Source organism: Vanessa atalanta, chromosome 24, assembly GCF_905147765.1.
Source record: "Vanessa atalanta chromosome 24, ilVanAtal1.2, whole genome shotgun sequence".
NCBI lineage: Eukaryota > Metazoa > Arthropoda > Insecta > Lepidoptera > Nymphalidae > Vanessa > Vanessa atalanta.
Window position 1 is genome coordinate 5,951,559 of NC_061894.1, and position 10,540 is coordinate 5,962,098.

Sequence of the window (10,540 nt, forward strand, 5' to 3'; positions counted from 1 at the left end):
TTCATTAAATTTGTTTGTATGGTAATTGTTGTTTTTTTTTCTAAGTTCCTAAATTTTTCAAAAACCAACTTGATATGTAAAAGCTAGAGGGCCATGCGGGTCAATTAACATGATATTTAGTTTGACAGCACTGCCTGCCGGCCTGTAAGAACGTAACGAAAACCGTCGTAAAATGCGGTCAGCACTGACTGACGCGGCTTGAACTGAAAGTCTATATGTCAACCACCACTGACCGACACGGCCTGAACAGGAAACTGCGTTTTTTTTCTCGGCAGAGAACGTGTTAAGTAATCGCGAACGATTTTTTAATAAGTAAAGTTATCAAGTTGAACGAAACGATAGGTATTTGAAATTATCTCCTAACAAAATATGTACTTACGAAAAACTTCTATCTCCAGTAAAAAAACAGACATATAGGATATTGAAAACGGTTGTTAACTACGTAACGAGTATAGCTAAAGATTTTATTATAATTTAGAAAATTTACAAAAATTTTTTAAATTATTTTAAACAAACTCAGAGCTGGTCACTAGTAACATGTAAAAAGATATTTGATTATCTTACCTACGATATTACGAGTTGCTTAAGTCAAATCTTGTCTCAGTTAAATTGCTGCGCTGACGATCACAAATTACGATATTGCTTTAGACACGACGCTCGAAAAAAAAAACGAAAAAGAGAGTAAACAGTATTGAGTAAAAGAGATGGCATAGAACAATAAATAATAACGATATTATTTTTAATAACGATATTTTAGAAACGTTTAATTTAGAAAGGTATCGTAACGTAATTTTAACATAATATACGTTTCAACGAATAGTTCTATGGCATTAGGTTGGCACCCCTGTCTGTCAACATCACTGACACGAGAAGGCGCTTTCGCAGATTTTGTTTAATTTTACTTGATTTTCGACTGCAATCATGCCCAAAACTTTGAAGAGTGGTGAAAGAAGAATCGTGTTAAAGGTGAAGGACTTTTGTGAACGAGAAAAACGTAATGAAGCCCCATTAATTCCTTTAAGATGTGTTCAGGCTCGTGTCGCCGCCATTACAGGTCAGTTATGGTCATTATAATCATATCAGAACCAGGAACATCTGAATTGTCACTAAATTCATCATCTGTATCTGTGACGGACATTATTAACGATGAGTCCATTATATTGTCAATATGGATGTCACGATCCCAATCAGACATAATGTCCCTTTTTATTTTATTCACAACCTTCGACCAGTCTTCAGGCTGAACTTTGTTGATGGCGTCTTGTAATAGGGCCAACATCTTATTTGCCGTAAATGGCGGCGATGTATTATTTCTTACGGTGTGACCTTGAATAATGTGGGTAGCTCCTTTCTTTTATAATAACCATAAATATGATTTCTTATAGCAGCCTTAGCAAAATCATCTAAATCTGTGATTGGCTTCACTTTAGTCCGCTTTTTGTTGGGTGACGATAATTTATTTTCAGACATCCCATCTTGGCCAATTTTCTCACGTGTTATACGTGAAACAGTATTGCGGCCAATATGAAGAGCTTCAGCTACTCGGTCAACAACTTGATTCAATGGTAACAACGCTCCATTATTTTGTTGTTCTCTTTCAAAATAGTCTCGGAGGTGAACAACAAGCTCCCTGGCCTGACTACCCAAAACAGTTTTTTTTGTATGCTTAGGCATGGTAAAAACAACAAACTCAACAAACTTTAACAAATAAAGAACAAACTAATACAAGTAACAATTTAACAAAAATGAAAACAAACAATGAAATAGCAATAAATGTGTGTCACATACAAGGCGCGACTTTCGTACTGACAGCATCGCACGAGTAAACAAAATGGCCGTCGCACCGACGCGTCATAGAGCAAAAATGTTGCCATTAACCAAAGAATTGAATGGAATTGAGCAAAAATGTTGTTACGAAAAAAAATCATAAACCCGATTTTAACCCCTTACCGCATCGCGGATCATATATGAACCAAGCCATATTTTCATGAATATCTTCATTTAGAAAATAAAAACAGTAGTTTTGTGTATAGCGTAACAAATATGTTCCATTCCTCTGTCATAATAATATGAACACCGCCTCATTCAACATCGACGAACAGGTTGCCACTTGAGCGCGTCGGTTTCTGCTAGTTGAAAATTCCGAAAAAAATATAAAATCCCTATACTATTTGCGCTGTAGCTTGGTGCGGGTGACATTTGCCTATATGACGTTGATATCTGTCAGTACCATATGACTAGTGATGTTGCGTAATTCATTTTTATCACTAACGATACTCGCAGTATAAATAATATAGTACTTATATAAAATAATTAACCCCTTACCGCATGAATTATTAAAGAGATGAAATAAATTTTTTTTTTTTGCAAAAAAGTGTTTATTTAACCTTACATTATGAGATCAAATTGAGAAAAAAAATTATTTACTAATATTATAAAAGTTATTAACCGACGCCATATATGTCTTCGTATGCAGTCGAACTAATATTTAGTCGGTCATATATGGCTTCGTATGCAATTAGAAAAAATACAGTTATGCTTCGTGAAATTCTTTATAACAATTGCGTTTATCATTATAACATAAAAACACATTACATTTTTCACATAATGTGAAGGAACGAAACTTGGAACAATATTGGCATAGTTGACGGCTGTTCTTCTTCCAAATTGGGTAATGGCTAATCCCATCAGACCGTATAGAATCCAAGGGAATATCCTGATGTCTGGCAGGAATTCTTCGTGGTTTTTTCACGGGTGCTGGCGAGTCAGGTAAAGTGAAGGGAGTGCCGCCCCGGCTGGATGTTGGTGTTCCCAAGTAGCTTGAGGGACGGCCACGTTTTTTGGTAATAAGAGCTTTCCCTGACTTTCGCATATGCTCTGAAACGGCTAATTTGAAATAATACAGAGGCATGTAGGATGAGTCTGTATTGATTCGGCGCCATAACAGCCAAGCATTTACAAGGGACATGTCCACCATGTGAAAAAAAATCCTTTTGTACCACTGACGAGACCGCAAATGGATTCTATAATAACCTAGCATGGAATCAAGTAAATCAACTCCTCCCATATGTTGGTTGTAGACATCGACAGCTTGGGGAGAAGGTATGTCAACATACTTTTTTTCATGCCGAACATAACGCCGTTTTGTTGTAGTTGGCTCGCTTCCAACGTAGGCAGACAGAAGATTCACGTTCTTGTTATCAAACCAGGAAACCAGACTTAACTTTACTTTATTTATGACTGCTACCTTTTCTGCCATGCTGCCACGACCTTGCTTCTTCAGTTCCTTTTCTGTAGGCATATTTGAGTTCGGCACACGATTGAGTCTCACAGTTCCTAAGGGAAGTAAACCGTTTTGGTAAAGATATACTTGAAGATTTGGGCTATTAAACCAATTATCAAAACAAATCTTGTAGTTCTGATGTCGTGGAACTGTGGATGTCAACCGAGTTACCACATTTGAGCTAACGCCAAGATCTGGCGCATCTGAAGGGTATGAATTGCTCTGGTCTCCAGCAAAGATGTCGAAGTCATAGCTAAAGCCGCTAACGCCGCTCAGGACTTGGTTTTTGTAGCCCCATTTGTGTGGTTTAGCTGGGTTATACTGTTTTAATTCATGACGACATTTGGTAGGGATTATTTGTTCGTCAACGGCTAAAAACTCTTCTTTAGGGACTAACAACAAACGCGCACGAATCATATCCAATAAGGGCCGAATTTTAAACAATTTATCATGGCCATCTTCACCACGAGGTACAAATGTCTCATTATTATTAAAATGTAAAAATATTTTGATAGATTCGAATCTGTTACACGTCATTATTTCATAAACCTGCAACTGACCTACTTCTTTTGACCAATACCTCCTCGTTGCCGGTAACTTCACACAGGACATAAAGATGATGATACCTATAAATTTTTCTATTTCTTCTTTTGTGATCATTGCTGGTTTGTTAATATTATCTTGAATAGACTTAAGGTTAGACTGCTCAGTTATAAAATTAATCATATCAGCTGTAAACAAGAACTCGAAAACGTCTGCAGGGGAATTCAGTTGTTTTATCGTATCCGGTAAATCTGTGTCACCCCTAAATTTAAAATTGTTGACATCGTAAGCTGGCATTTTCCCTTTTTTCCAAACTACCCTTTTATTTTTTGCAGCTTTTATTTTGGATTTGGAAGTAGTTGCAGATTGTAAACTATTCAACGGCACGTCATCTTCTTCAGAAAAATCAGATTCAGACTCGGGTATGATAATGTTTCTTTTTGGAGGTAAACGAATTGATTTACGATCACAATTATCATCACAATCGGAATCTATTTCATCATCACTCACGTTCCCATCACCAGGAATAGTATTTACATGCTTAGTAGTGCCATAGAAGCGTGCTGGATCCATTTCTGAAATAAGCAATAAAAGTAACCTTGAATGCATACGAAGCCACATATGACGGTAAAAGTTTTGAGCGGAATGCATACGAAGCCAAATATGGCAGGTTTGAAAAAAAGCAAAAAAATACACAAATGAAGTAAAAATCAGCTAAAAGAAATGATTTGCCTTATTTTAGAAAGTAAAGAGAATGTAGAAATATTTTTTTTCATGGCTTTACTCACCTTTTTTGTATTTATTTTCTAATTACAAAATGACACTTTTTTCCATGGGCCCGACCCGTCGTACGCGCTGAACATAACCTTCAATATATTTGACAGATGTCATTTGCAACGTGCAAATTAATTGCGTTCCGTTTCACGATAAAATGCTGGTTCAGATATAAGTTAGTTTTTTATTATAATGTTTATAGTTTGCCTATAAAAAAATCATGAACTTCGTCGTCCAAATATGGTTTCGCATGCAGTAAGGGGATAAAATACTCATAAACATCTCTGAAAACTAAATATTATGCAAATTATCTCTTATTATCACTAAACTCTAATCAGTCCTGGTCATAAAATAAATCATGAAATAAAATATGAATAATAAAGTTAATGTAAAACTTTAGAAAAGTAACAACTTAAAAATAAAAAATAGTTCGAAACAAATTACAAATTTTGGAATTAATTTTTTTGGTACATATTAAATAGCATCTGCCTCTAAGTCTTCGATGGTATTTATTATTAGCTTCGTCGCTAGAACGATCGTCCACGCTTATATCATCCTCATCATCATTGTTGTTCACTTCACTATAACAAACATGGCACACGTAATGATCTATTATTATGTCTTCTGGTACATGTTCTTGGTGTTTTTGAGGAACAAATTTGACGTGAAATATCGAAGAGCATATATCACAACATAAACGATTGCTCGTTTTCGTTGGTTTTGAACATATTTTGCAGGTATTTGTACTTTCCTTCATTTTCTTTCTACCTGACTTTACATTATTTTATTTTTTCATTTTGTATTTTTAGTTTGATTTCTGATATAAAGAAAAAGAAACAAAGAAAAAGGTACTGGGTTAATCCTTATTTGCAAACTCGAGATGAGACTAAAGGTCATAGCTCATTAGAGCCACCCGGCACCCATTCCGCACCGCCTCGTCGCACGGCGTCCACTCGTTGTCGACAGGTGGTCCAAGGGTGGACACCGTGTTATCACCAATAAACGTCGTGCGGTCAACCATTGGACCTCGCATCGTCACCCAGTGGACCCCGCGCTGGCCGCTGGTGGACCCCGCGTGGTCTACGACTGGAGACCGGTTAGTCCACGAATTTTCGCTTAGTCTGTTAACAATTGGCACTACGTCTACACGTGTGCTTCATAATGTTAAATTTTACAAACCGTGAATTGGCACTCATAGCTGTAGCGCTTGATGCAGAAGAATTAAAGACCCAAGAGAAAAAGGAAAGCTTATTGGGTGCACGAAATGTTTAAACAAAGAAAAAGAGAGGGTGAATATTGGACAGCTCGTAGGCATTTGCTAGCCGACGAGAAAAAATTTTATTCCTACTATCATATGCCGCAATGTGTGTTTTATAACATACTGTCTCGTATTGAACACTCCATATCTAAGCAAAATACAAGATACAGAGAAGCGATCACACCCGAAGAGAAATTGGCTGTGACTTTAAAGTAAGTAAATAAAGTTATTACGTTATTTTTTTTACCTCGTGGTATGATCCATGTGTTATTTTAATAACAATTTAGTTTTGGACCGGTATATATATTATGTAAGTATGTATGTGTGTATAAGTAAAACAATGTAAGAGTCGCCCTGTAGCTTCAGCGGTACGTTTCCGTATATTAGCCAAAGGACTCAAATCGCAATTATCCATATTGTTCGCTTTCATAAAATTATACTCTTCTTGAAGTAAGTGGTACACGCGGGCAATAATGGTGCGTCCCTGCAAATAGTAGTAAAGTTACATATTGGTAACTACAACAATATCAAAAAACAAGTATAAAAATAAAAAAACTTACCTCGCTATGAATTGTTTTACGTTTTCTTTCACATTTGAGGTTTGACATGCTGACCATACTTAGTGAACAATAGCGACGCGGAAACAATAAGGACAAGTTACCCGAGCGAAGGCTCAGAGCGCTTGTAGACGTCCGTTTTTTTCACCGGATTACGGACCGTCAATAAACGGCTATCCTTGTATACATATTATTTTTTTTACCGGATGAATGTTATTTCCTTGGAGTGCCGTCTATATGCGTTAGTTTTGAACTGGTAGTCAGAGATTACACACGTGTGAAATGTCGAATAATAAGAAAAAAAATCTCGTATTGGCCTACTATTTGTATAAGAAGAAACTAAAAGAAATAAAAAAAAGTAAAAGGTCATCGTGGGTGCATCCTATATTATTGGAAAGGGAAGAATATGGTGCATTTCATACTCTTTTTAGGCAGTTGGAAGAAGATGAAACTAAATTTTACAATTATTTTCGGATGAAGAAAGAAACCTTTCAGCTATTACTAACAGTCATATATGATAAAATAAGTCACGAGGACACTGACATGCGTAAATCTATTACTCCGGCGGAGAGATTAGCCGTTACGCTAAGGTATGTTAAAGACATTTTCAATTTCAAATTATAGAAAAGGGGAATATTATTGTAATACGATTAGTATTTAAGAAGCTAAAAGGCAAAACTAACAATTACCTGTATTAATTAAAACAAAATTAGTAGGTAGTAATTGTATTATTATACTCAAAAAAGAAATTAAGGAGTTTTAGAAAAATCGAAATCGTATTCAGGCGATGTGATTGAACTTAATTCAGTAACAATTGAAGATTGGGAATCATCTTGCTGCATCAGTTCTTGAGGCTTAAGTTGGTATTCATAGGGCATCCTGGATGTCGATGGAATGGGTTGTGTTGGCTGATATTCATGTATCCTGTAGTCGGGTGTAGCCGTAGTGTAGCCTCGATTAATATTGTAATTGTAAGTTTGCTGCTGCATGGACGCTTCATTTCTCCGAGTTAAATTTCTCATAACTTTAATGACTTCATATTTAAATTCTAGATAATCGTCGTCACTATACTTGTCTACAATTTGAGCAATACCTTTGAAAAAACACATACTCTTGCTCTTGTCTTCATCTTCAACAGATTTAATTAAAGTAAGCATTTGTCGATCAACTTCGCTACAATCTGTCTTTCTCTTCTTGCTTGTTTTTGTTCTATCGGTAGTATTGGCTGGTGCGCTAGGTTCATTATTGGTTTGTGAGTCAGTTTCTTTGTTGTGAGATTGTGTGACGGTTTTTTCTGATGTTATACTTGCTTCCGTTGTTCGGCGAGTCATAATTTTACACAAAAAGAGCATTTGATCGTAGAATTTCTATTTTCGTAGACTTTTTGCACCAGAGCCGGATTTACAATCCTTAACTTTTTTGTGATATTTCATCCAGTTATCTCTTGCATTGTTCCATTTTTTTATGATATCTTTGCCTAAAAAAGAAAAATTTGTTACAGATATTTAGCTTCAGGGAACACATTTAGTGATCTACATTACAGTTTCAGAATGGATATAAAAACTATCAGCTGTATTGTACAAGAAGTATGTGAAGCATTGTGGGAAACCCATTCCCCAATTTATATGAAACTACCATCGGAAGACGAATGGTTAACAATAGCAAAAAATTTCGAGACGAATGCAAATTTTCCTCATTGCTTGGGAGCCATTGACGGCAAACATATTCGAATCATCAAGCCAGAAGAAAGTGGATCAATGTTTTTCAATTACAAGCACTATTTCTCAATAGTATTAATGGCTGTGGTAGACACAAATTATAATTTTGTTTTTATTGATGTTGGAGCCTACGGCAAAGAATGCGATTCAGCGGTATTTAAAGAAACAGAATTTTGGAAAAGAATAGTAGACGATAAATTAAATATTCCTCCACCTAAGCAGTTGCCAGGTGAAGAAAGTGAGTTACCTTATGTATTTGTTGCTGATGAAGCTTTCGCTTTACATCAACACGTACTTCGTCCTTATGGTGGGCATCAACTTGACGCAATAAAAAAGTTTTCAATTATCGTCTCACGAGATTATTTCATGAAGTAAGGGGCGGTAAGCTGGCAGGATAATTACATTTAAACAAGCTTATATATTTAAAACATGAACATGAAACATCATTGTTAATATAATATATGTTTAAATAAATAAATAAATAAGTGGTAGGTATATACCGAGTTGTTTTTTTTTTTATCCTGTGGTAAATCAGTTCCATAGATTTCCACCAATTCTTCCCAAGCTTTTTGCCGTAAGTTTCTCTCAGAGTATTCCGTAGATTTTGTATTCCATATTGCCGGCCTATTCTGTATTTCAATTAGAAATTCATTGCGTCCGTTTTTAGCGCGTCAGTAGGTAGGTAAACACGTGCGTTGTCAGTGGCGGGCGGTCGACCGCAAACTACTAACCGCGTAGTGGGTATAGCAACCGTCCGGATGACCGTCAGTCGGGCCGCAGTGCTGAGAGCGACCGCAACGGTTGAGCGGCAGCCGCATGACAGTCCGTATAAATACTAATTTTTCATACATGTTTTTTATTGCGGTATATATGCCCGAAATGCACGTATCCTTGTCGTTCTTACGACAAAAAATGTATTTTCCATCTCTTTTTTTCTTTTTTCTAACCTTCAAATATTAGAATATTAGAAAAATAAATATTAATAAATCAAAGTATATTGCTTACTTACATGTGGTATGAGATCCCTTGTGTTTTATTAACTTTGGTATCGTAATTGGTACACTTTCTAAATACACACGATGGCATTTTGGATAGTTATTACTTATTACGTAGGAGCGCAAAACGTATCACTCGTTTTCGTGTGCGACACAGACTAAAGGCAATACTTCTCAATTAAGACGTTTTCTAGTCTTAATATTTTGCGCGTTAACTAATAATCGACTAAAATTTCAATTTTCGTACTAACAAAAGAACGGCTAAAGAATCAATTACCGGTCGTTTTCGTATAATATAAGTATAAAATTCCCCTCGTTTTCCCCGCATAGTGACAATCCCCACACCAATCCCCGATGATGAATGAATCAAGTTGTGACATGACAAGCATGGATGGCACCAAGTGGAGCACCTTTCATCAGCAGTGGATTGTCCCGTTTCCTCCGAAATATCATCGTCGGTGGAACAAAAGTGCCACCTGCACTCATACATATCACACAAGTGATCGTTGATCCACGTTGTGCTGACGACACGGTTCCTATTTAGTTCCTATTAAACTTAATTTAATAAACCCAATTATAAACTTTAGGAAGATTATTACTCATTTAGAAAGTAACGATTTATATGTTGTTAATTTATATCAAATATAATACGTAAGACCACAGATTAAAAAGAAAAACATAATACAACCAAAAAAAGAATTACGGCGTCGATACACAGTCGAGCAACCTCTCGTTCTTAATTTGAATAAACCATAAATTGAAAATATTTTTTAATTCTTAGAGTATTCTATAACTATATAAATAAAATATTTTAATTATGTTTTTTTCTAATTTCAAAATAAGTATTATCTATACTTAAAATATAAGTAAAAATATAAATATAAGGTCTCTTCTCCTCCATTATTAATAAAAAATCAACATCATTAAGTTTCAAAATATACATTTCTTTATATTTTTTTTTCGAAATTCGAACACAATTTCTTATGCCTGTTTGTTAATCAGAGTTCGGTTTTCGTGATCTCGCAAATTTTGCAATCAATTTCAAAATAATTTTTGATGAGCTAGAACTTTCAATAAAATTGCAAAATTTTAGGTCTATCTTCATAACAGCTACATAAATTTGCCGAGTACTATTCCTGTTGTTTTACTGTACTGCATATTAAATTACATGAAATATAAATTCTCATGTATTTTAAGGACATCTACAGGATAAAACGTGGATTTCTTACTATGTTACTAATTGCATGGATCGAACCCCTTTTTGTTTTCAATTTCACAAGTATTTTTATAGTTATGACAATTTTTCTTAATTTAAATAATTTTGTTAGTTTTTTTTACTGGCTCTATTGAAATCGACGTGAACATTGACAAATATGTGCAAAAAGAACTAATAATAATGTCACTCTCACTGT

The 10,540-nt window shown here is 35.2% G+C and overlaps 1 protein-coding gene across 3 annotated transcripts; it reads left to right on the top strand.

Annotated features, from left to right (window-relative positions):
- The first annotated feature begins 2,487 nt into the window (after window positions 1–2,487).
- On the top strand, window positions 2,488–8,569 carry LOC125073266 (protein ANTAGONIST OF LIKE HETEROCHROMATIN PROTEIN 1-like). 3 transcript variants are annotated; one of them, XR_007120038.1, is made up of 4 exons: window positions 2,488–4,248; window positions 5,410–6,070; window positions 6,458–7,005; window positions 7,917–8,569. XR_007120038.1 is itself a non-coding variant. In XM_047684014.1 (2 exons), exons 1-2 carry the CDS (start codon window positions 6,698–6,700, stop codon window positions 8,506–8,508), a joined length of 900 nt encoding a protein of 299 aa, XP_047539970.1. In that variant the 5' UTR covers window positions 6,157–6,697; the 3' UTR covers window positions 8,509–8,569. The 3 variants fall into 3 exon arrangements, 1 of the variants encoding a protein (XP_047539970.1); XR_007120037.1 differs by lacking the exon at window positions 6,458–7,005; XM_047684014.1 differs by lacking the exons at window positions 2,488–4,248; window positions 5,410–6,070 and having other exon boundaries at window positions 6,157–7,005.
- The last annotated feature ends 1,971 nt before the right edge of the window (window positions 8,570–10,540 follow it).